This window comes from Pogona vitticeps, chromosome 1, assembly GCF_051106095.1.
Source record: "Pogona vitticeps strain Pit_001003342236 chromosome 1, PviZW2.1, whole genome shotgun sequence".
Classification (NCBI taxonomy): Eukaryota; Metazoa; Chordata; class Lepidosauria; order Squamata; family Agamidae; genus Pogona; species Pogona vitticeps.
The window spans coordinates 114,258,478-114,285,279 of NC_135783.1; the positions used below are offsets into that span (position 1 = coordinate 114,258,478).

General features: G+C 39.1%; 1 protein-coding gene across 8 annotated transcripts in view; it reads left to right on the forward strand.

Annotated features, from left to right (window-relative positions):
• The window catches only part of COL12A1 (collagen type XII alpha 1 chain), a 136,183-nt gene that overhangs the window by 84,671 nt on the left and 24,710 nt on the right, over positions 1 to 26,802 (forward strand). For all 8 annotated transcript variants that reach the window (XM_072999628.2, XM_072999609.2, XM_072999637.2 and 5 more), the window contains 17 exons: positions 803 to 945; positions 4,373 to 4,502; positions 5,050 to 5,169; positions 5,428 to 5,574; positions 7,340 to 7,456; positions 8,923 to 9,069; positions 10,768 to 10,842; positions 11,615 to 11,754; positions 12,875 to 12,998; positions 13,452 to 13,595; positions 15,537 to 15,701; positions 16,257 to 16,295; positions 16,387 to 16,525; positions 19,178 to 19,320; positions 21,199 to 21,308; positions 23,388 to 23,537; positions 25,443 to 25,520. In XM_072999628.2, coding sequence (XP_072855729.2) covers positions 803 to 945; positions 4,373 to 4,502; positions 5,050 to 5,169; positions 5,428 to 5,574; positions 7,340 to 7,456; positions 8,923 to 9,069; positions 10,768 to 10,842; positions 11,615 to 11,754; positions 12,875 to 12,998; positions 13,452 to 13,595; positions 15,537 to 15,701; positions 16,257 to 16,295; positions 16,387 to 16,525; positions 19,178 to 19,320; positions 21,199 to 21,308; positions 23,388 to 23,537; positions 25,443 to 25,520 — 2,111 coding nt within the window. The remainder of the gene's footprint in view (positions 1 to 802; positions 946 to 4,372; positions 4,503 to 5,049; positions 5,170 to 5,427; positions 5,575 to 7,339; positions 7,457 to 8,922; positions 9,070 to 10,767; positions 10,843 to 11,614; positions 11,755 to 12,874; positions 12,999 to 13,451; positions 13,596 to 15,536; positions 15,702 to 16,256; positions 16,296 to 16,386; positions 16,526 to 19,177; positions 19,321 to 21,198; positions 21,309 to 23,387; positions 23,538 to 25,442; positions 25,521 to 26,802) is intronic.

Below are 26,802 nucleotides of genomic sequence, written 5' to 3' on the forward strand. Positions count from 1 at the left end.
GGCAAATTATCTAAATATGTTCCTCAAAACTGCAAATGTTTGATGTTTGTCATGGATCATGAGTATTTTCAGCCTTCCTTTGATACAAAATCATCATAAGACAAGCTGTAGTTAAAGTCAGTTAAATAAAGTATTTCCTGCAATGAAACAGCAAACAAATGATATCTGGAACTCCCTGTCACCAGAAATGATGTTAGCCTATTTATTTTTACCATGTAAGAAGAAGCAGATGTAACCATTCTGCTAACCCATGACCACAATCCAGTTTTGGTTGTTAAACTGACAGAATTGCTTCCATCAACGGAGTTGTTAAAAGAGTGATTCCCTCTACTCCCCAACTTTCTGTAATGTCCCCCTGACTTGCTCCAGAACATGGTTTGGAATAGCGGAGAGAGCTCAAGGAATGGAAGGAAGTCCTATCAGGCTAGCATGGGGGTAGTAGCACAAGACCAGATTTAGCCTATTACATTACACAACTACCTTCTAAAGTTTTAAAGTAGTGACATTAAGAAGCTAAATTTTGCATCTTCTCTGCTTAGAGTTGTAGGAAGTTCCTTCCTACAAAAATTCTTTCAAGAGGATATGAATTCTGTTCGTCTTATAAAAACATATGGTATTAGAGTCAGCTAATATGATACATTGAGTCAGGTCTAAGCATAAGTAAGTCTGGATTCAACCCCATATATGTCTTTTATGACAGCATCGTGTTGTAACAGCTGTTGCTGATCCGCTGCAGGAAACCAGACTATGCTTGTCTAAATACCATTTTATTTTGTACCTTTCATTTTTTTTCTTGTTTCAGTACCTCGCAGTGGGCCTAGGAACATACGAGTCTTTGATCCTACTACAAACAGCCTTTCTGTTCAGTGGGACCACGCGGATGGCCCTGTGCAGCAGTACAGAATTATATATTCCCCAACTGTTGGAGACCCAATAGATGAATATGTAAGTGCTTCCATGGTCCATTAGAAATATATCATAGTTGACAATTGGTTGGCTTCTGTTAATGGGACTTTTAACTTCCACTCCAGCCTTTAGTAGGGTCTCAGCATTGTCACTATATTAGTGAACTATTCTGTGTTAATGGCCAAGTTGCATTTTTATAGACTTGGGCTGAGGAACAGATAGCTTCTCCAGATGTTTCTGGGCTCCAGCTTCTCTGAGGTTCAGCCAAGCATGGTCAGTGGTTGAAGATTATAGTTTTACTCAGAAAACATGTGGAGAGCCACCAGCTTTTTCATAGGTGTTGGTGTGGTGAATGAGAACTACCTTTTCTGTCTCCATTTGCACATTGGAAAGCTGAGTATGTGCAGCCGTTCAAAACAAAATACAGATAATAGATTTACTTTTTGAGGCACTGTTGCCTTTTAAATTTAATACATAGGTTTTTTTTTTCCTGTCCTGCCGGCATCATATCACACTTTGTTAGTGCTTCAAACTATTTACAGCAGAGAAACAAAAACTGACCTGAGGAATTACTTCTTCAATCATTGGCTTGGCTCAGAGTAGGCACATTGAAATGAGTGGGACAGAAGTCATGACTTATTTGTCCCATTGATTTCAGCAGATCTACTCCAACTATGAATACCCTATACGTGTATGTTTTAGTCTGACTACTGTGAAGATAGTGCCCATCATTCACAATAGCAGAACTATTTTAAAGGAGTTTCCAACAAATTGTTCATTTGTTGTTTGAAAAAAAGCAACAACAGACAAAATAATGGAAGCCTGCTTGCCTGTTAACAGCAGGGCCTTACCATTTCATGAGTACTTTTCTATCCCTGCTCCATCTCCTGCCTGTTTTGTCCTTTGCCAGACAGACTACACTTCTTTCTCTCGCCCCAGAAGACCTCCTGATTAGTTTGATTACAGAAAGGAGCCTTCTTTCCTTTTGGTACCTTCATTGACTTAACAAGCGCTGGAGTTACTGCTGCTGTAGCAGTAAGGTGCAACTTCACCCTTTAGTGGCACTTGCCTGCTCAGTATATTCTGGCTCCATCCCAACACAGGCAACACACAGGCTCAGCTAGCTTGCTTAAGCCCATTGAAAATCCTAACACCACGTGACATGACAGTACCTAAGTGTAATATGGGTTTAGCTTTGTAATTTGAATAGGATTTACAGTCCTACATCTCTCATACTGTCCTTCTCTCTGTATGTATGTATGTATGTATTTCTGTGACTCTTTTATCCCGTTCAAAAGAAGGGGTGATTGGGTAGTACAGGCAACAACTTCGATTGATTGCCATTTACATCTAATGACTATCATGTCTCACTAATGAAATCACGAGTAGTATTGGTGGACTTTGGCTATGAATACTTTTTTTTCTGGATTGTCAGAATGTTTACAATTTGTAACTAAGCTTCCTTCTCCACTTTTGGCAGCCTAATTTGTCTTCAGCATTCTTGCAAGAGTCTATAGCACAGCCAAATTATTTTCTCGCAGGGAGGTTAATGGCATGACTTCTGCTGACTTGTGCAAAAATGTTTCTCAGTCCTATAAAAGTGCTGCATAATTGCTCATGACTGTTGCTTATTTCTGAATGATAGTATATCTTGCTACATTTTGGCTCTGTACTGGGAAAATATGGGACTGAAAATGGGACTCATGCAGTTCTGACATGATTCTCTACGTTTCATTGTGGGTATCACTCTGGTGGAAAATATTCACAGCAAATCTGCCCAGAATTGAAAGTACATTAGAATAAAATACATTACAATAAGTATGCTGTGACATTTTAGTTATCACATTTAAATATTTTTGCAAACGTTTTGTGATTTTCAGTATTTCTGCATATGTATTTAAACTCTTCAATTCTTACCTCTGCTTTTCTCCTTTGAAATTACATAGTTTCCATCAGATACCTGTGTGTAAGCAGAATTCTTCAGTGTTGTGCTGAATATTTACATTTCTTCCCAACAGGCCTCACAGGCACGCTCCCAAGGAGAGTCTAATTATGTAGGAAGTTACTCTTATCTGTATCAACAAACAAGTTTTGCCTATTTTTATCTCTTCTAGGAGCAGGCCATTTGTAGAACTATGGGTTCAGAATTCTCTGTTCAAAACTATTCCATCCAAAAATACTAAAGAAGGGTCTAGCTCATAATAGTACACAGTTGCTGGGAAAATCCAGTTCCTCGGGGTTATTGTGAAGATTGCAACTAAGCTGAGAGGGAGCCTGAGGGAGATGGGAGATGGTGTTGTTATCCCTGCTCATCCAAAACATTCTAGAGCATCAACTTTTTGAGTTATGGCTCCACTACCTCTGCTTCTGTTCTGCTGACTGTAGTGGAGGTTTCCCAAGTCAAGAGTCTGACACTATTTTGTAGAAAGGAAGTAAATTCTTTATCACATCTTTTGAGTCACAGGAACTGCTCTGTTCTTTTCATATCCTTCTGAATAAGCCAAATTTATATCTTAATTCATTCCTTTATATGGTAGAAACTATAAGGAAAAGCTTGGACATAACTATTTATAAAAATGAATTACTTTTAATTCATCACATTTTCCACTGAGGACGCTATAACCATGTAAAATTGTAGTTCCAATAATGAGAGATAATTCCACTTCTTTTACAGTGTAACTTCTTAGTTACTTCTTTAATTATGGGGATGTAGCCTCACTAAATGGTAAAGGAAGAGCATCATATAGTTCAAAGGCTAACCTCTGCTGCAGCTTGTGCTGTTCTATTCAAAAACAATTAAAGTACCTATAAAATAACTATTCTATAACTCTTTGGTTACTTTTCAGAAAGCTTAATATGATGATGACTTTTACAACATCTAACTGCTTTAAGGGATTTAGTATAGCTAGCTATAGCTCATTCCATTTTAAAAAATGTCAATTAGGACAAGAATCATAATGCATGATTTTAAGAATGCCCCCCCCCCGCCTTAAATATCTTCTTCAGTCAGGGGTATTTCAGGAGCTGGGCTCTGATTACATGATCATTGAATAAAAGTGTATCTGCTTGTTCAGCCCAGAGTATTCATACTACTGTACAGTGGACCCTCGACTTACAGACGGCTCGACTTACAGACTTTTCGAGTTACAGACTTCTCTGGCTGCAAAATTTAGATTCGACTTGCAGCCAGAGAATCGACTTACAGACCAGAAAAAAACCAAAATGGAATAAAAATAGAATAAAAACCACTGGTTATGGGATTAATCGGTTTTCAGTGCATTGTAGGTCAATGGAGATTTGACTTACAGACATTTCGACTTGCAGCCACCATTCCAATACGGATTAATTCCTTAAGTAGAGGGTCCACTGTATTGTATATTGTGACTGATAAATTGAGTGATTATTTTTGGGTACTTTGAGTAATTTACACAACAGTAGAACTTACCTGATTCCATTTATATTCTAGACAACAGTACCCGGCAGAAGAAACAATGTATTGCTGCAGCCTTTACAGTCCGATACACCCTATAAAATTACAGTTGTGGCAGTTTATGAAGATGGAGATGGTGGACAACTGACAGGAAATGGAAAAACAGGTATGTTTGACCTCATACAGGACTTATTTTCTTCATTTTTGTTTGTTTTTTTTCTTCCTTAAAATGCACTAAATGTTCCATATTTTTAGAACCTGATTTATACTTCGTAAAATGAAAGTGTTCTGGCTGAAAACACAGTATGAGTGTTCAAATATTTAATACTACCTTAAATCTGAAGCATGTGAACATATTGAAATGACCCAGTGCAAAGAAATCAGAATTTTCCACCCTGTTTCCCCACCCAAGGGAAAGTTAAGACAGAAAACCCTTCGGGGCTGGAATATGTATCTTTCTACTCTTAAGATTATTGGAGCCTGTATTTGTTATTTTATTTCATTTTTTTCATGATGCTTGATTTGGAAATTACTGTTGTGCCTGGAGCCTCTTGTGCACATGCAGTTATAGATATCTTAGATTATGCAGCTGCCAGCACTGGATCTTGTTTATCTTTCAGGAACCTGGTCTGGAAGACATTATGTAGACAAGCATTTACACTCAGTCATTCTATAGATTATCTTTATCTCTTGTTAATATTTTTGTTTTTTAGTTGGGCTGCTTTCTCCTCAGAACATACACATTTCAGATGAATGGTATACACGATTCAGAGTTTCCTGGGATCCGGCTCCATCTCCTGTTCTTGGTTACAAAATTGTGTACAAGCCTGTAGGTAAGGTTGGAAATGAGGAGCTTATGGAATGCTAGTATATATTTCATACTGTGTAGTGTCAGCGTGTTCCAAGAGAGAACAGTTTCAAAAAATGCTGATATGAGTGCAAAAATATTTTAAAATGATAATTATCTATTAATTGAGTCATAGTAGGCAGTACAGAGCTGTACGACTTATAAACTGTATTGTACAACTTCTCTTCATAGCCTATGCGAGATTACATATTAAAATCCTTTATTTAATTCCTTGTTATTCAAGGTTCTGATGAGCCCATGGAAGTATTTGTTGGAGAAGTGACAGCATATACACTGCACAACCTGTCTCCTAGTACTACCTATGATGTAAATGTTTATGCCCAATATGACTCTGGACTCAGTGCTCCACTCGTAGATCAAGGCACTACGTGTAAGTCAAAGAATTCTTTTTCTTGTTGGGGAGCATCTTTGAAGTCGGAAGCCTTCTGGACTAGCAGATGTGAGAGGAAAACATTTGTGACTAAATGAGGGAGTTTAGAGTGAGCCGTTTCTATTTAAAAGGCTCTTATTTTTATGCAATCTATTTGTTCTCTTACTTGAACAACCCTTCAGTTCACACAGATGTTTCTTCTCCATTGAGAAGGATCTGGACAGCACTTCAGATCACTCCAATTCCTTCCTCTTTCAATTATTGATACCCCTTCCCCACCCTTTTTCCCACTTTTTCTCACAGCATTGTTCTGGGACTATGACAACTTCATTTTTTGTTGTTGTTAATTTAGTAAGTGGCATAGCACTGCAGCAGTACAACCATCTAGCATGGATATTCACTTGTAATTGAAATAGTGTTGCATCACTTTGGATAATATTTTTTTAAAAAATAGTGAGAAGAGTAAAATAGAGGAGAGGGTTTCTCTTTCAACCTTTCTACTGATACAAACCACTGCATACACCACAGGGTTGTCACTGAAGAGAACAGTGCCCCACAGTGCTATTTGAGATGAACTAAGCAACCACACAGACTGCAGAACATGATAATTAGGAGTGCTCCCAGTTGCACCAAACTGTAGCCATAGTGCTATGCCAGAAAGAAACAGAACAGCTCATAAAAGGGGTGGGATGGATTGCTCTTACTAATACCACATATGATTGCTAGGGGAAAAAGGGAAGCTGAACAGTACCAGAACTGAACCAGGTAGCAAGCTATATGCTCATCTGATTGCCCTCAAAGTGTCCCCAAAAGGAGGTCCAGTCTGTTAGAACATACCTTGCCTGCAAAGCATCCTGTTATATTGGGCATTCATAGGAGAATGCTCACTCCTTAGTAATGGTGGGGCAAAAATTATAAGGTTCAAGTGTTGGCTCACTCTCATTGTTCTGTCGAGATTTTTCAGTGTCACTGAAATTAGCTGTTCCAGTTTTTCTTTAGAAACATGGAAGTGTTGTGTTTTTAAATTGTAAATGTGGTGATATGTGCCTATTATGGCACCTTAGTAGTGTAACTATAACTAATTACTTTTTTAAAAAAAGTAACTGTCCAACTTCTGCTCTGCTGTTCTTATGCATTATGATGTAACCCGTACAAATCTTGATGAAAAGTTGCCGCTTACATCATTCTCTTTTTCTTGCTGGTCTTTGACCGTAATAAAATTATCCATCTATTGTTCTCTTTTCACAATGAAGATGTTTATATTTATATGTAAAATATTACATGTGGACATGAAAAATATCTGTTTGGATACACATGTATTAAATAGGTACAGTAATCAGTCAGCAGAGTTGGATACAACACCACGTTGACTGCCTAGTCAGCACCGAACTCAGTTCGGGTGCCGTATTTAATATGTGGAATGATAGTTGCAGTGGTGTTGAACTGTGGCCCTCCAGATGTTCTTGGCCTTCAACTCCCAGAAATCCTGGCCAGCAGAGGTGGTGGTGAAGGCTTCTGGGAGTTGAAGTCCAAGAACATCTGGAGGGCCACAGTTTGACACCACTGGTTTAGAGTGTTCAGAAGTTGTGAGTTGCAGTGAGGTGAAAGAAACAGTGTACCTGGATGGTGCCCTTACTCCACTTAAGATATTCTAAAAAGGCTCATCACTTACAGCTAATGTCTTTGGTGAGTGCTGACTTTCAAAGCATGCTATGCTTGTCCCCAGTTGATTAAATCATGGAATTTATTCTTTTAATCTTTGTAGTGTACTTGAATGTCACTGATCTAACAACTTATAATGTTGGATGGGACACATTTTGCGTTAAATGGGCGGCCCATCGATCAGGTTCTTCATACAGACTGAAGCTAATACCAGCAGATGGTATGTATGTATTGACTTATATGTGAAATATTGTTAATGTGCCACAGTTAACGTGAGGACTGCAACAGAGGTCCACTTAGATTGGCTGTTTCTGAAAAACAAAAACAAAACTGTAGGTTTGCCATTGTGCCACTGATGGTTCTATGCTTTCCTTTTACTTCCTTCTTATTTCTCTTAGACGTCTCCCTGTGCCTTCATCTCAGGTGTCAAAGGCTGGGGCCGAGAAATTAAATGCCTTGAGTTGGAAGCAGATTGGATTTACCTTTTGCAAGTTATTCAAAGGATGCCTCATATGTTGGGTTAACACACACACCCCTTGATAAAAAAAAGAGCTGTTGTTTAACTACTAAATTTTATGTTCTTTGCATTCCTTTTTTCAATATAGTCTCCCTCATTTAAATAATTTTTGTCCCTCCTCTTAGTCTAGAAATACAGAGATATGAATAACATATTTCCCATTATTAAATAGAGAGATCATATATTGCAGGATATGTCTGAATAGATAATTTTGTAACAGTTATTCCCATAATACCTCTGTTACAATGCAGAAAGTTCTTTTATCTGAATTTGGGATAAATGTGGTACCTACTCTGTTTCCCAGAAAATAAGATCTAACCTGAAAATAAGCCCTAGTATTGTTGTGGGTTTTTCAGGCTATTTTGGCCATGTTCTGAAGGTTGTTCTTCCTAATGTTTCCCCAGTCTCTCTGGCCGGCATCTTCAGAGGACAGGAATAGTCCTCCAGAGTGCTACTCCTGTCCTCTGAAGATGCCGGCCACCGAGACTGGCTAAACATTAGGAAGAACAACCTCTAGAACACGGTCAAAGAGCCCGAAAAACCTACAACAACCATTATATCCCGGCTGTGAAAGCCTTCATGAATATAAGCCCTAGTATGATTTTTCAGGATGCTCGTAATATAAGTCCTACCCCCAAAATAAGCCCTAGTTAAATTAAACCCTGACCTCCACCATTGTGCAGCATTGTGCACCAACCAGAAGATGACATGACTGTAAAACAAAACATCCCCTGAAAATAAGCCCTAATGGGGTTTTTTTTTTTTGAGCAAAAATTAATATAAGGTCCTGTCTTATTTTTGGGGAAACATGGTATGGGAATTAAGATAATCCTTGGGCGGTTCAAAGAAAGGACTGAATTTAAATCCTCTGCATTGCACACCAGCATGTTGCCTGCTAAAAGCAGTCTTTTCACTGTGCTGTTATGGAGACCAGCTACTCCACAACTTTTCATCTTTCATGTCCTGGCACAGCTATTCACCAGCCTGCAGCCCAGATGCTCCTAGAATTTCTTTCAAGTCTTTGGAAGGCAAGGAAGAGCAGTATTGTTTTCAGCAATCTTTTTCGTCAACCATTTTCTTCACTGATACAAGTGCTTTAGCTTTCTGCTTGCAACCAGCAGTTGTGTACCCATAATGTTCTATATATTAATTATTTTACCTACCTACAGGTTCTAGAGGGCAAGAAATTACAGTGCGCGGAACAGAAACCAGTCACTGTTTTACTGGCCTTTCACCAGACACACAATATGATGCTACTGTCTTTGTTCAGACTCCAAGTCTTGAAGGGCCTCCAGTGTCTACAAGAGAAAGGACTTGTAAGTGACAGTAATAAAATAGACAATAGTTGTATCAGTAATGTGGCATTAGTAGTAACAACAAGGACAACAACAATATTTTAAAGCATGTGGATAGAATATGATCTTATATTTTTTTCTTGAAAATACTGTCATTCTTGCTCTTGGGGAAAAACATTATTATACTTTTCAGGAATGATGTTTTCTGCACCTTCCTGGTTGCTGAGTTCCATATACTGTATCAGCTGGACAACATAAATAATTTTCATGGGTAGTTATACTGAGAGCATTGCTAAAATTATTTCTGCTTAATAGACAGTGGCCAAAATTCTCTTGTCTATTTATGCAAATAGTATAAATTCTGGAGGCAAGTTGCCCCAAGTAAAAAATTCACCATAGATATTACCTGTTCTGCAACTCTATGCAATTGATAATGTGAACAATGTTTCTTAACTTGGGGCAATTCCTCTTTAAAAATCACACTACAGTATTTTTGGTTTGTGAGTGTAACTGGATAAAGGGATTTGGGCCGGTGATGCAAAATCATGAGAACACAGTGGTCAAAATCTGTTGCACATTTTATACAAAAGACCTTACTTTTTGTGGTGAATTGTCAGAAACGAAGAAATCTTTGTAGGCCTTATCTGTTGCATACAGAGTCGCACAACTCGACAAGCAACAGATAATAGCTATGGAGATTTCTTAACTTATGGCAGTTTGCCACCAAGAAGTTGTGCCTTATGCAAAACTGTAAGGATTTTGGCCACTTTGTGAACAGGGAGGGTGTAGGTTTCCATTTTGTGCACAGTTAATTGGCTGTGAATCTCACTGAAATCATGACTGAATAAACCTGCATAGGATTGCTTTGTTAGAGTCAGCAGTCCTTGGCTGTTGAAAGCCAGCTTTCTCTACTGTGGGCCAGATTGCTTTTGACGGACTGAGCTTAAAGTGGATCACCCATTATAACCTTTGGGGTGCTCAGTTTCCCCCAAGTATTGTAGACCTCAGCGACATGATTATGGATATGGTAGGCTCATTTCAAATATTTTTGTTTTCTCCTTTTTGGACACATAGCAAGAATCCAGACAATATGGGAATATTTTCCTAAATATGATCAAGTTCCGGTAAACCCATCAGTAAATTGAACATCTTGTCTTAATGGTGTTGTTCATCAATAAGACATTTGTAATTCTGGTTTATAAAGTTCAGAATATTTAACATGTAAACATGCTCATTCGTTATTACTATATTAAAAGTCTAGGTATCTTTAAGATTTTGCCATTTGCTCATGTGTGATGCCTTTTGTGAACTATGCTTTCAGATAATAGGTTCTCCATGCTGGTTGATAGATACAGATGATTTCCTTCCAATGGAACTATATTAATAATTTGAACTAGTGAGAAAATGCAGTTCTTCGTGTGCAGAAAGGTTCTTCTATGGTGGACCAAGAGGCGCACTATTTGGAAACATTTTGTTTCACTTAATGACCTGTTCTGATCAAGAAGTTCCCTGTTTCATATTAGCTGTCTTTCATCCCTTTGTAACTCTAGATACTTTAACTGCCAGGGAACTAAAAAAAAAAAAAAAAAGAGAGAGAATCAAGGTAATCAGTGTAATGATTCCTTAGTAGATGATAGATTATTTTAGTATAAGTTAGGAGTTTATTCTAGTGAATAGTACTTTATATTTCAGTTGTTAATTTTAATACTTCCGTTTCAGTAATAAAGCCAACAGAACCACCAACAGAACCACCAACCCCTCCTCCACCTCCTACAATCCCACCAGCTCGAGAAGGTAAGTGCTTGATTTTAACTTATTTGTGACATGTCTGTGGAATCAGATTTTAAACATTACTTTTGACAAACAACTGTCAAGTGCCTTGTGCTGATTTACGACAGTACGAATTAGATTACTTTTAGACAGCACATTATGTTCTGCACATAGCGGTGACTAGACATTTCCCTTTTCTTGTTTTATGTGTTTCTCTCTTTAAGTTGCAAATGATTAATCTGCCTCTTCTGTCTTGATTCCTGTTGGAATTGGGGAACATAAATTGGCAATGGTGCAAACAATGTGTGCAATCTTCCCAGCTGTCCCTCACACACCCAGACATGCACAGTTTATGTATTTAGTTGCCCAACAGGTTATGCACTTATCTTGGTTCCCTACATGTTCTTGGGCTAAAACTTCATGAAGTCTTCACTGCTAGCTATGCTGGCCAGGATTTCTCAGAGTTGTAGTCCAAGAACATCTGGAAACCCAAGGTTTGGAGCCACTGACCTAGGTGTACGACTGACGCCTGGCAAAATGTACAAACTGCTTGCTTAATTACCCTTATGCACAGTGTTTTACAGAAGGAATCTGGCCTCTTAGTTTTAATTCTGTGTATATGTTTGGTCCATTTCAGTGTGTGAATGTATTTCTCAGAAATTGTAATAGGGACTGATGCTTTCCAGATGTTGTCTGTAAGTCGCAGTTTGAAATATGCTATTCTCCGAATTACCTCCTGAATATTTTCATTGGCTTGTACTTGCTGAGTGACTTCTGAATGCTCTATATCTTTCAGTATGCAAGGGTGCAAAAGCAGATATCGTTTTCTTGACTGATGCTTCCTGGAGCATTGGAGATGACAATTTCAACAAAGTCGTGAAGTTTGTTTTCAACACAGTTGGAGGCTTTGATGTAATCAGCCCTGCTGGAATTCAGGTTTGTCTATTCTCTTTGTCAAACTTGAACAGGTGACACTAACAATTGTTTTAAAAACTGCTAAGTTATATGTTGGCTAAATCCACCTGGACCTCTTAAACAGATGTTTCTACACTTTCAGAGACTTTGTTCCCAGATTCTACCTTTATGCTTTCTCTTTTCATCTTTTCCCTGTGGCTATGGAGGAGGGGTACCATGTCTGTGACCCAGGTTTTGTAGGTATCGCCAGAGTAGGAGACAGGAAGGGAGTCCCTTTGCTTCCTTAGCAATATCAGAACACCAAACATTTCATTTAGAATGAGACTGATATTCAGTGCCAACATATACATAAAGGCAAAAACTTCTAAATGAAGTCAGAAGTGTGATTCTTGGCTTAACAAGCAGGAATACTATTGTGATGGTAGTACAAGTACACATGAATTTCCTACATTTTGCCTCTTACATACTTTCCAGGTTGCCAAGTTGGCTTTTTGCATATTAGCAACTTGGTCCAGGTGGGCTGGCTGGGATCATATTCCTTGACAGTGAGATTTCTAAATTTTATGTGGCTTGAGTTTCAGACTTGTAGAACTTTGATATGGTAGACTTCATAGAGCAGCCTTCCCAGATGGGATGGGGTTGATTTCCCATCATCCTTATCCACTGGCCTTGCTCGCTGCTCTAGCTGTTAAGCATTGTAGTCTAATACATCTTGGGGACCCTGGGCTGAGGAAAACTGCTATAGATTATTGGTTCTGTAATATCCTGTAAATTATAACTACAATTGCTCTGACAGCTTAACTCTTGAAAAATTCCATCACATGTGATAGCAATCTAGACAGAGCCCTTTTGTCCCCTACATGTCATTCAGGAGATGAACCTGACTGCAATAGCTATACTTCTCAAAACTAATTTGTATATCCACTGTCCATGAATTCTTGAAAGTCATGGGTTGCCTCTTTGTTACTTGTTTGCGTCAAGTCCTCCACTGATAGTCACTTTTTCAAAATGTTTCTATGTTGCTTAATAAAAACATAAAGTCTCCGTCAGTGAAGAATCTTTCCTCAGGATTTTCCACCTTTCAGAAAGGGTATGATCTTGTTTTGAGTACTGTGAGATTAATTTGTGTTCTCTGTTTCAGGTTTCCTTTGTTCAGTACAGTGATGACCCAAAATCTGAGTTTCATTTGAATACGTATGATGATAAGGCACTAGCACTGGGAGCACTTCAGAACATTCGTTACAGGGGAGGGAACACAAAAACAGGTACCATGGAATGAACTTAACTACATATTAATTTCAAATTATCAGGGTCTCTTTAAAAAAAAAGAACACATGATCTCATACTACAGGATCTCGATTTTAATTTTTATTCAGGTGGTACTGTCTGTGATTTTAAAGGTCAAACTAGATGAGGTGCTCAGCTCACCAATAGAAATGTAGCCCCTTTAAGAGGTAAAAGATATCTATGCTAGCACATTTTTTCACCTCTGTACCTTGCAAATTAGCTCACTCTATTTCATGATGGGTCATCAGGAGATAAGCATGGGTTTCTCAGACAAGTCTGATAGCTCAGGCATGTGACTATAAAGGAATTCCATTTCTAGAGGACCGATGTGCTGCCAGCTTACAAAAATGATCAAAACTCCTTATCTAGTTTGACCCCAGGAAAATCATTTCAGGGATCATCTAAAATGGATTCTGTTTCATAATTCACAGGCAAAGCACTTTCCTATATCAAAAATAAAGTCTTAACATGGGAAAGTGGAATGAGGAGAGGAGTCCCCAAGGTACTTGTTGTTGTAACCGATGGCCGGTCACAGGATGAAGTGAGGAAAGCTGCGACTGTCATACAGCATTCTGGTAAGCAACCTTTAGGTGTCAGGGCTTAACAGGACTGTAATTCTGCTAACTTAAACAAATGGCAGATTCTCTGCTGTTCAAATGGTTGAAATATACATAGTTTGAATCATAAGGCATCATTTCAGAGTCAGTTGTGATTGAAGTAGAACATCAGAACCAGTGTACTTTAAAGATGGCCTTCGCTCTCACATCTGTCCATGCATTAAGATGTTCAACAGACAACCTCTTGAGAGTGCCCTGCTATCTGAGGTGGGGTAATTTTCAAAGAGATGATATCCTCACTGGGGGGGATTCCAGTTGCGGATATCAGGGATCCTGTCAATAAGCAGGCACAAAATATGGCAAAATACGTCCAGCTTCCTCCCCCCCCCCCCCGGGATGTTCCTGCACTTTTGAGCTATTATGTAATTAGCAGTCCAGTCTCAAAGAATCTTTTCCCTCAAGCGACACAGGTATAGTTTTCCATTGCTTCAGATTTTCTTTGGTTGGCAAGTAGAGAAGATCCATGACATTCTGTCTCCATGCCTCCTTGCCCACTTCAGCATCCCAAGCCTTTATTAGTCATGTGACCTAGAGGAATACGGGCTTTGCATGCAAGAGTTCAAACGTTTGTATAGCTGGAGATAACTGACAATGGTTCTCTTGCCATTCGGTTTACATCCAGACAACAAAATTTAAAAAAACAAAATGGCAAATTTAATACTAACATGATAAATTCCAGTTAATAAATTGATATGAATGGTGGCCGAGTTTGCAGAGTGTGCTATAGTGTATAGACTGGCAGACTAAGACTTAGGAGGTCTGTGCTCAAATCCCTGCTCAGCCATGGGAACTCACTGAGGATGCTGAACAGGTAAAGTCACTCCTTAAACATCTCACTTACCTTGAAAGACCTATGAGGGTCGCTATCAGTCAGTTCCGACTTGACAAACATAACGTAACAATGGTGACTGAACACTTGCACTCAGAGCAAAGGGTTAGAGATGTTTTTAAATAGATGGTCTATTAATGGTAAGTAGACCATCTGTACTTGCTCTTCTTCAAACCAGGGGAGCAAGGATTTGTAATGGAAAAGGATACTCCTCCCTGCATTTTGGGCTGAAGCGTCCCTTACCTGGTCTACAAGCTGCCCCTGTAGTAAGATCACGTAGGAATGTTCTAACTGAAATAATACAGTTAAATATCATAAGAAATCTTGTCCAAGGTGCTAGAAGTTAAAGTTTGGACAGAATAATGCCAAAGAATGTTTTCAGTTCCCATTTTTATTTATTTATTTTATTTATTTATTTTATTTCTATCCCGCCTATCTGATCATATTAGACCACTCTAGGCGGCTAATACATTTTATTAATGTATCTTCGCAGCAGTCCAAAAGTTTTTTTCTTTCATTTTTGATTCTTATTAAAAAATATATTTTCACAAGTTTTGAGCTTTCCATAAGATTTTTGTGTGCAGATTAGGGAAACCATTTATTGTTTTAATATAGCTGTATATGTGTTCAGCTTGTATCTGTCTTTGTGCAAACTCCACAATAAATGCTTGGTTTTTTTGTTTTTTGCTGGAAGACATTTTATCACTTTTCCTTTTCTTGGTTAATAGGCTTTCTTTTTATGACATTGGCTAAAATCCTGTTGTGCAGTTATGCAAACAGCCTAACTTTGGGAAGCGAACTGGCATAAATTAAGAAAACTCCTGAGATGTTCTCTGTTGCACACCAAGTCACATGACTCACCATGCAACAGATGGCTGTGGAGCTTTCTTAATTTACGGCGATGTGCCTCCAGAAATTACACCGTTTGTGCAATTGCACAACTTGAGTTCAACCATTAGGTTGTTTTATTGTTTCATCCTAACACAGTGAATGGCTGAGCAGCTACTAAGAGGAGCCTGAAGAATGTTTCATGTGAACCCATGTTAACTCAATCAATATTGTATTTATAGGTTTCAGTGTCTTTGTTGTTGGTGTGGCTGATGTTGATTACCATGAACTGGCCAAAATTGCCAGCAAACCCAGTGAACGTCATGTCTTTATAGTTGATGACTTTGATGCTTTTGAAAAGATTGAGGATAACCTCATCACATTTGTTTGTGAAACAGCTACCTCAAGTAAGTGGAATATCTGCTCTGTAGTCTTTTCTGACTAAGCTTGCTTATTTACACCTTACACGATCATAGTTCCATACATAGGTCTCATGCATTGTGAATGCTTGGAAAGAGATTCGAGCCGAAAGCCTATTTTATTTGTTTGTGTTCTATGCCACTTTGGATGTTTGTGTAACGCATGCGTGTGCACACACACACACACATTGTGTGCATACACCAGGTTTGTTTGGTTGTATGCATGCAAATATCTTCACCAGAGCATCACAATGTATTAGTCTATTTAACCTCTTGAAAACTTCTAAAGGATGAGATTCTACAGGAATCTTCTCCAAATTGAAGCCCCTCAGATATATTAGAGCAGTGTTCCCCAACCTTGGGCCTCCAGATGTTCTTGGACTTCAACTCCCAGAAATCCTGGTCAGCAGAGGTGGTTGTGAAGGCTTCTGGGAGGTGTAGTCCAAGAACATCTGGAGGCCCAAGGTTGGGGACCACTGTATTAGAGTATAATTCCCACCTTCTCTGTTATATTTTGCCTGAAATATTTTTTTCCTGTTTCAGCTTGCCCTCTCATGTACTTGGATGGATACACCTCTCCTGGTAAGAGGTTAATTATATACAAATATTCCAGCCTAGTAATAGTTTAATTTCATTTTTCTAACATTTCTCACTACTTTGTTCTCAATTTCAGGCTTTAGGATGCTGGAGGCTTATAACTTAACAGAGAAGTACTTTGCTTCTGTGCCAGGAGTTTCCTTGCAATCAGGATCATTCCCTAGCCATGTGGCATACAGGCTTCAGAAGAATGCCTTTGTCAGCCAGCCCACAACGTAAGCTCTGTTACCTCTTTTCTTTGAAAGCTTCTTAAACTGGAAATACTTCTTTGAGTGACTACATGAAACAAATAATGAATGGTGTGGGTACTTGCTGGAAGAACAGGATGAGAAATATTAACAGGAAGTGCAGAAATATGTTTAGCAATATGCTCAAAAGGATGGGCAGCCACTTTTTCCACGTAATTTGCTGCTTTGTTGGCTATGCAATGCTTTGAATATTTTAGCCATACTGTTGTTTTTCATGTCTCCAATAACATCAGAGTTGAATTCTACTCTATAAAAGTTGTCTGTTTCCAAACAGAACAATCTGAATACTTGGCCAAGGAGCATTTTATGCTGCACAGGGTGATAAATTATGATTACGTATTATTGTTACTGCTACATTTCTGTATAGTGGAAGTATCACTGCATGAGAGCGCAGTGACATTATTCTGCTGATGGAGCACATCAACATTGTTCAATTCTAAAAATGGGGGCAGCCCAAGAAAAAACTACGAGTTTGAAACTAGATTTCGGATTAGCACCAGATTTGGCAGAGATGTAGTAAACAGTCTGCTCTTGCGGTGTGCGAAACTTGGGGAAATTTGGGGGAAAGCTTTTGAATTACGTTTTTTAAATGCAAAACTGTTCCCACCCCTGTGCAGAAACAAGTGACCTTAAACATCCTCAGATTTAAAACAGATCAAATAAATTGAAAAGACAAGTCTTGCTTATCTTGAAAGAGAATAGTTGGCCTCGCATGCTTTAAAAAAATTGGAAGGAATCCAGGCTGCATGGGCTGAAACACTAATGCTAAAAAAAGCCTTTCAAAAAGGTTAAAACTGTTATAAACTGAGTATGGATGGAACAGGTTTACCTTCAATACTGTTCCGAAGTAGGTACATTGTTTTAGCTTTCTGGGAGTTGAGATCTTTGGGGGGGGCAATGAAATGTCACAGTCAAAGAAACAGTCAAAAGACAAGTTTTCTTTGAAGAGTTAAAGAAAAAAACAGCCTTGCTTTAAATAAAGTAATGAAGTGATAGTGATCCAGAAAGGGGCATTTTGCCATATCTTGAGGGAATTAGCATGCAGTTTTGTGAAGTGTATTCAAAATGTTTCTCCATTACATTTCATCCTGGCTCAGCTTATTACATGACAATAAAAGAAGGATTGTTAAGGGCATTGGAATAACAAAACTCCACTCCATATTGTTTGGAGATTTCAAAGTTCAGCATACCAAATTCCAACTTAGATGTACCAAAATCTTATACATTGCTAAGACAAAGGCATAATATTGCAGAGGACCCATAAGTGTTAAAGGACAAGCTTAGCACAAAGGAGACTCTTAAGTACAATTGTGTACCTCATACTGGGTTAGAACAGCCTGTGATATAAGAAAGTTGTATCTGTTCATTGATTGTATGCTTTATTTGCTTTACCAAAGTTGTGACAAGCCCATTTCTACAAGCTGGTTTCCTTATAAGGTTTCTGCTGCTATTTCCCTTCCCCCTCCATTCAGTTACTGCACTTGGCACATTTCTTTCAGAAGTGTGATCTTTTATGTTTCAATAGCAGGCAATATGTGGGTTTGTCTCTGTGTCTGGGATGTTTACAGAGTCATTGGCAAGCCTTTGCTAGAAGAACTGGCTGGAAAGACCAGGCTTCCAGAGGTGGGGTTTGACACCCTACCCTCAACCCCACTCTTTTGCAATTTTCCTTTGAACTCACCTAAGTTAGACCTGGCACAGTCATCCAATGTTTTTTTACCCTTATGTACAATTTTTTCTGCACTGCCCATAAAATATTGCTGCATAAACCTGAAGAAGTGGAATTTTATCTATGGAAACTCACTGTGTGCTTGACTTTTAAGTGGTCTAATAAAGGTATTGCCTACTCTTGCCTTCGTGTAACCTTGAGGACCACAAGGCTTTTTCGTAATCCTTTCGGATCAGTGCTTCCTCTCTTCTTTGCAGGTAGTAGTTCAAAGAGTCATTTCCTTTAACTAATGAACTTGATGGTTACTCTTCTTCTCCTGTCCTATTCTTCAGACAGGCTGTCCTAGTTTCCTATTAGAGAAGGAACAGTTGTGTGTGTCTGTATTTATATGTTGTTGTTTAGTACTGTAGTTTGACTCTTTGTGACCCCATGGACCAGAGCATGCCAGGCCCTCTTGTCTTCCTGTATCTATATATCTGTGTCTATATCATACTTATTTATATTCTATATCAAATAGTCACTGACATTTTAGAATGCAATATATTTCTAGCAAAAGAGTTAGAAATGAAATTGCATGTACTTCTCTAATGCTTCATGATGTTTTTCAGTTGAGTAGGATGGAATAATAGCCAGGTAGATAAATGGAAGAGCATGGAGGATTTAGCTTGTCTTCACTTTCTTGTAAAAAGATGTATTTCTCAAATACAAAGCAAAGCCCTTTGGGACTTCTTTTGATTATCCATTCGTACAGTGGCCGCCTTAAGCTATAGAAGGAAGATTTCTCTATTCTTGATCTTGAATGAATCACCATTTTATGTGCTGGCTATGAATGTAATTAACCAGTTAATACACTAGTATTTCCTACAGTATTTTCTCTGTTTAAAATTTTTAACCCTTTTCTTGCATTTTTGATGACGATTATGTTTTCCTTATTTTTTTTTCCTTAATAGGGAGATTCATCCAGATGGGTTACCAAGGTCTTACACAATCATATTTTTATTCCGTCTTCTCCCGGAAACCCCTACTGAACCATTTGCAATTTGGCAGATAACAGATCGAGATTACAAACCACAAGTTGGAGTTGTTCTTGACCGTAAGAATGATTTTTCTCAGCTGTGAAAAGAAAATACGAATGGAAATTTAAAGCTACATTTCTGTTTTTCTTTTTCTAGCTTTTCCATTTCAAAACTCGATTCTTGATACTAATAACTGATATTTTAATACAAGTGTTGCCAATGTGATCAATCATAGGGATCAGCCAGGGATAATTTTATCAGAAAGTTTCAGATTAATCTGCCTAGCTATGTGCAATTAGCACAGTGGTTGCTTGAACGCCTATTCCTAAGCTATTCCTAAGCTGTTCCTGGTTGATGGAATCTTGTATGAAATCATTCAGGCAGTGTTTTGATGTGAGGCTTGAAAACATAGGTTGCAAAGTTCTAATTTGGACAAATATCTTGTAGTAGTTATCTGAGGTTAATGTTTTAAAGGGTATAAGAATAAAAGCCCTGGCTGAAATCCTGTTGCATGCCACAGAAAGTTGCACTAGAATAGGCTAATTGAATCAGTGGGGATTTAAGGCATTGGCTTGAAAGCTTGTTTGGAGAACCCTGGACTTGACTAAATACGATTGCTTAAGGTTGTGCAGAGGTCTGGTATTCCATTTTGTGGGATCTTTGCATCCATGTGGCAAATACATCTAAAACAACCTTGTTTGGCTCACTTCACTTAAGAAAAGAAAGGAAGGAAATCCCCTTTGTTGCCTTCCTAGTGTCTCCTTGTCCTTCTGGGAGGAAGTCTTTGATTTTTTCTTATGTTTTCTAAAAGGTGCAGCTCATTAACATTGCCTTAAGAGGCTTTAAGAAACTTTGTATTCCCAATGTCATTAAGTGGCTAAACTTAATGATACTGAGAAATTGAAACTGGATGGGAAATTTATAGCAGATCTAATTCAGTTTAATCCCAACAATCACACAGGCTGGAAACGAACCAAAATGAACCTGAAAAAGAGTAGCCCCTGCCTGATATGGAGCCAGAAAGGTGTGGGTAGGAATGCTCTGGGGATGGGCTAGTTCGTTTTGATAGTTACATATTCTGATCACTAAAGGAGTGAACCAGCGTATCTTCACAGCAGGCCAAACAGTGGGACAAATGCCTGTGTTGCCACTCCTGAGTCAGTCAACTCTTTTGTAAGTTCCATATTAATTCAAAAGGGCCTCAGGTGTGTTACATCTAGAACTGCAGAGCTGAAAGGGACTCTGTGGATCAATGAGTCCAGTCTCTGCTAGGGAGGCACAGTGAGGAGTCAAACACCCAACCTCTGGCTCTGCACTGAGCTACCCAGGAGTTCATTTTGTTTGATTAAATTTTTCCTTCCTCAGTTTTGTGGGCAGTTCATCATGAGGACAAATCCACGGGTCAAAGAAAGGGGTCTGTGTGTTTGTGTATCTCCCCTGATGGAGATCTCCTCAAGAGATTATGATGGTCGAATCTGCAGGTGTGCATGCCAAGCTCAGGGGCTGTGGCACTCATTTCACTCCCAGCTAACAGGAATGGTTACATAGAAGCTTGTGCCATGAGGTTTCCCCACATTGCAGTCATTCCAGGTTTTCTCACAGCAAGTAGGCTGGGAGAGATTGATTGTCCCACAATCCAATCAGCCAGTGTTGTGGATCTTCCCTCCCTTTCATGCTGGGGCCAATGCTACATATAGCTCGAACCAAAATAAAGTTGTGGCCCTTTTTCCCTCCAAATAATGGTGTGGCTTTCTACATTGTGTGCATGAGCAGTTTCTTGTGCAGCAGTGGCACTTTCTGCTCAGTCTGCAATTTCAGATCACTTAAATTGGCCATGTTTTGCTGTTTCTGACCTGTTTCAAAGAATTCTGCTATTCATAAGAGTAGGATAAAAACTTTATTCTGCTACTACATGTAACCAATCATTCACGTTTCTGATATCTTTTCCCCATTAGCATCCAGCAGAGTGCTGTCATTTTTCAGTAAAGACAGCCGAGGAGAGATTCAGACAGTAACATTTGAAGGTGATGAAGTAAGGAAACTGTTCTATGGAAGTTTCCACAAGGTAAAACAATTATAGGAAATGGTTATGAATGGTATTTTTTCTTCAAAACAGTAAAATCTCATCTTTGTTAGTAGTTGTAGGCAGACATGATGATTTATAAATCAGTTAAAGCAAAACACACACACCGTGTTTATGCCATTAATGTAACATCTGGTTATACCTCAGAACATGTCAGTTCAATCTCTGTTTGCCTAGAAGTGGAAGGAAGGCATTCATTGGGTCTACATTGAGTCCTCTTTCATTCATAAGGTTGGTCCCAGAGGTTAATAAATGCAACACGAACTTGCTAAAATTCCATAGATGATTATAATGTACAGTATGAGAATGGGATTTGATACTTCACTGAAGTAATTAATCAAAAGCAAAAGAGAAGGGACCCATCATTAGAGATGGCCAGACATTGTACCCAGTACATGGATCTGCATCTCTGTATCAAGTTTCTAATTGTCTGATTAATGTCCATTTAGTCCAACTGAACATGGAATTTAGAGTTGCTGTGGGATGAGTTACCTGCCTCACACTCCATATGACAACAGTGCAATGGAATTTCAGGGAAAATACATTGTAGGCATGACATATGACGAGCTCTAAGAGTACACCCACTGAAAGGAATGGAAGTGCCAATTAGGAAGTCTCATTCATCTGAATGGGCCTGTGCTAATTGGGATTGACATTGGATTTAATCTCATATAACCTAATATGTGAGGAAACCAGAACATACAGAAGAGATGTCATCACAGTTGAGACATTTGTTTTTGCTCAGTATGCATAAACAAGTGTGTTCTTTTGCATGCTTGGAGTTATTAATTAATATCATTGATGGAAGATCACTGTAAGAACTGCTTGAAGGAGATAACTTGATGTGGGGTGTAAAGCTACATGGAAACTCAGTTTGGATCTCCCAAGTTATATATATCGGTTCCTAAAAGTTTAGGGTATGCATATCATACCCAGCTGGCGTAGTGGTGTAGGAATAAGTGACTCCCAGCTGTAGCAAAGGAAAGAGGGAAAAACCTTTAACAGTTTTGGAAAGGTGATCTTTATTTTTGAAAGAAACCATCCCATATAAAGAATATGCCAAACTTTCTCCAGAATTGTACTGAATCCTGCCAAAGTATCAGATAAGTTTGTGGTGCTCATTCAATAAGTTATGGACTCATTCAGCAAAAAACAGCAAACTTAATCTTGGCTATTTGTGGAAAATTTGCTTTGGCAAACTTTTTTGGACCTTGAGTAGCATTGCTATAGTGATCGCTTAGGCAAGTCAGTTGGGGAAAATATTGGTTTAGTAATACAGCAATTATAATCCCATCAAAGAGCTCTTATAGAAACAGATGTTTTTTTATTCTTGCCATTATGAGCCAAGCTACACGTGATAGGAAGTTCTTGGATTCTCCCTTGCAACCTTTCATTTTTTTTAAAATGAAAGTTGCAACAGGAGGTTGAAGCTGCAAGCAAAGACTTGCAATGAGGAGGAAGACCTTTCCCCTTTTCTTTGCTTCTCTGTGCTCAAAACTGTCTCCCAGCTGACTGCTCACCCATGGAATGGAGGGAAAATATGGCTCTCTTGTCTTTCTCATTGCTAAAAGAGAAAGTCTGTTTTGCATGGACAGAATACAGAAGATGAACTGGTCAGGCAGCTTCTCTCTTGTGCCAGTCTTCAGAAATCCTGGAAAACTGCTTTTCATTTTAAAAGATAGATGAAGAAACGCCTCTGTCATGTGGCCAGGGTCCAAAGTTGATGGAACCTTTTCCATGAGTGGAATTGGGAAAAGACTACAGCTCTTGTAGTGGCTTTTCTAGCAGTACCAAGGGCTGCATGGTACAGGGGAGTGGAAGAAAAGTCAATTGCACAGGTACTGCAGTCCCAGCTTGATATTGGATTTACGTTGTTGTATAGGAAGCTGCAATTTTTATTATCATTTTTTTTTGCATATATGTATGTCATATGTGTGTCAGTTCCTTTGCATTCAAGGCAGTGAAAGCACTTAATTGCATTTTAAACTGAAAAATATTCCTAAATATACAGAACATTCAGAAAGCTCTTAGTTACATTTCTTTTAAATACTTTTTCTGCAGGTTCATATTGTTATAACACCCACAAGTGCTAAGATTTATATTGATTGTGATGAAATCATGGAAAAACCAATTAATGAGGGTGGAAATATCACAACTGATGGCTATGAAATACTTGGTAAACTACAGAAAGGTGACAGAAAGACAGCAGCAGTAAGTAATTTTATTAAGGAACTTTTCACATAGATGATAAATGGAAGCTTGTACAGTGGACCCTCGACTTACAGACGGCTCGACTTACAGACTTTTCGAGTTACAGACTTCTCTGGCCACAAAATTTAGATTCGACTTGCAGCCGGAGAATCAACTTACAGACCAGACAAAAACCAAAATGGAACAAAAATAGAATAAAAACTGCCAGTTATGGGATTAATTGGTTTTCAATGCATTGTAGGTCAGTGGAGATTCGACCTACAGACTTTTCGACTTGCAGCCACTGTTCCAATACGGATTAATTCCTTAAGTAGAGGGTCCACTGTATGTTCATGGAAACAAAGAGAGTCACTCAAAATAATCACTTGCATGATGACAAACTGTTGTTGCCAATAATCGTCGCAGTGATCTAAGTGTTTAATGTCAGTCAAGTAGAGCAAATGGGATGAAAATGACAATTAATTGCTCCTCTTTGTCAAAATGCTCTTATGTAGCTTCACAAATGTGGTAACTTGTGGAGGCGAATTGCCTCAAGTTAAGAAATCACTGTAAATATGACCAGTTTCACACTGAATATTGAGACTCAGTATCTACAGTAATTTCTTAACTTCGGGCAATTTGCCTCCAAACGTTATGCTATTTGTCCTATCCTAACATGACTAGGCAAGAGGATTTGGGCCTTTTGATAATATACACTAACATACATATCAGTCAGATCAGTTTTATGCAATAAAATCAGTTCACTATTAATTAATTAAGGGAAAACATTTAATTTGAGATAAGTTAATCATGGTATTGAGGGACGTGGTGGCGCTGCAGGTTAAACCACAGTAGCCTATGTACTGCAAGGTCAGAAGACCAAGCAGTCGTAAGATTGAATCCACACGATGGAGTGAGCTCCCGCCACTTGCCCCAGCTCCTGCCGACTTAGCAGTTCGAAAGCATGTAAATGTGAGTAGATAAATAGGTACCACCTTGGTGGGAAGGTAACGGCGTTCCGTGTCTAGTCATGCTGGCCACGTGACCATGGAAACTGTCTTTGGACCAAAAAAAACCAAACACTTGCTCTATGGCTTGGAAACGGAGATGAGCACCACGCCCTAGAGTTGGACACGACTAGACTAAATATCAAGGGCAACCTTAACCTTTACCTTTACCTAATCATAGTATCAATGATGAATTTCATTCAGGGTTACCATGTGATCCCAAAACCGGCCAAAATTTTATGTAGTTATGTGCAATAGCATAACTCAGTGGCAAATTGCTGCTGATTGATGAATAACCACTTACATTCCTCATTGGAAGCCAGCCAGATGGCTTAGCACGTGACCAGGAGTCCAAGCAGGAAATTGTTAATTAACTGCAATTTTCCACTGTGAGTTACGCCATTGTCCTTCTGCGAGTTTAACTACACCACAGGATTTTGGCTACAGCTGTGAAAAGTTCGTTAAGTTAAAATGCTATGATCAAATTCCTGTCTCTATCAGAATTTCTCAATATTAATGACTGTTCCTCTTAACGATATCAAGGATATCCCTGTCACATTTATTCTACAATAAAAGTTAAACTTCTATCCAGCTAGTGTGAGTATCTGCAGCAACAGTAGTGAGACTCAGTCATAAGAGCACTTGAGTCACAAAATGTTCTTGCTGGGAAAACTATCCCTGCTATCTGAAGCCCTCCATATATAGCAAGTATATACATTTATCTAATTAAGGAAAAGTGAGCAATTGACCTACTGCTTAAGTAATCCCTCCCCATGTTATGTATAATAGTACTTCCAGTGCCATGGCTGAAAATCTACATACTAGTTAAGTGTGATTTTTGCCTAGCATTACACTACATTATTATTTTCTTTAAATTTCACAGAGATAACATTAAAAACACTTGTGTTTTGTTTTCCAGTTGGAGATTCAAAACTTTGACATTGTGTGCAATGCTGTTTGGACTAGCCGAGACAGATGTTGTGATATTCCTTCTAAGGTAAATGTACAGGAAACATCTTGATAATTTTAATGCCTTGTACAGTATCAACAGTCTGAGCCAATCATGTTGAGAGAACTGTGGAATAATAAGCTTAAAAGGTCCTCTTTGGGAATTTCATGTGTGACTATATGAATCATCCTGAGATTAGCAAAGCAGGAACCCAGACAGTTTATTTGACCCATATTAGCGACAGGCAGTCCATGTCTTCTTATATTTCACTTCAGTTCTATCCCTTAAAGATACACAGTGTTTCCAGCATACCATATTTGCTGGCGTACAAGATGACTTTTGGGGCCAAAAAAAGCCTCCAAGTGGGGGGGGCATCTTGTACACTGGGTGCACTTCATTTGGGCCAGGAAGGAGCCGCCGCCGTTGAGTGAATGACACGGGGCCGCGCTGGCCAGGGAGGAAGGCAGGCAGGCAGGTGGTCTGGATGGATGGAGGGAAGCACAGCCTGCCATGCCTGAGCGGCCAGAACACGCCGCAGGGCTGCCCGCTCCCCTCCGCCCCTGAGCCAGCTGCACGCTCGCTCACCCGCCACCCGCCCATTTCCCCTCTTCTTCTTCTTCTTCCTCCTCCTCCTCCTGCCACCACTTTGCTCTGCCTCCTCCTCAGCCTCTTTCTTTCCTGCCTCCTCCTCAGGCTCTTCCCCTCTTCCTCGCCCTCTCGCTGCCATGCCTGAGCGGCCAGAGCCCACCACAGGGCTGCCCACTCCCCCCCGCCCCTGAGCCAGCCGTGCGCTCGCTCGCCCACCGCCCACCCATTTTCCCTCTTCCTCCTCCTCCTGTTGGGGGGGGTAGTCTTATATGGCCGGTTGCCTTGTGCGCCGGCAAATACGGTATCTTAATAAGGTGATAGGTAGAGATGTTGCATTTTCAAAAGAGACTTTTTTTTTTAAAAAAAAGTCAGTTTTACCCCAAATCCAGGGTTTAATTGGCTTGGTAACATTTAGCCACGGAATAGAGTTTTTATGACAAATCTGAGCATATGTGAAAATAATGAAAAGTGCCCACCAAACAGATGCAAAAAAGTATATTTGCCCTTGCTGAATAATCACATTCTGTTCTTGAATTTTAGGATTAAGGCACGAGGCTTCCATGATTTGCATCATCATGGTTTCAAGGCATGTTTGAGTCCCAGTATTTTCTTTCATTCTCTGCCTCTTAAGCATGGCCTAGAACATGTTAAATCACAGATACTGAGTTTTTATTAGAATTCAGAATCAGATGTGTTCTTAAAACTATTTATAGTATGGCATAAACACCAACGTGACCAGCTA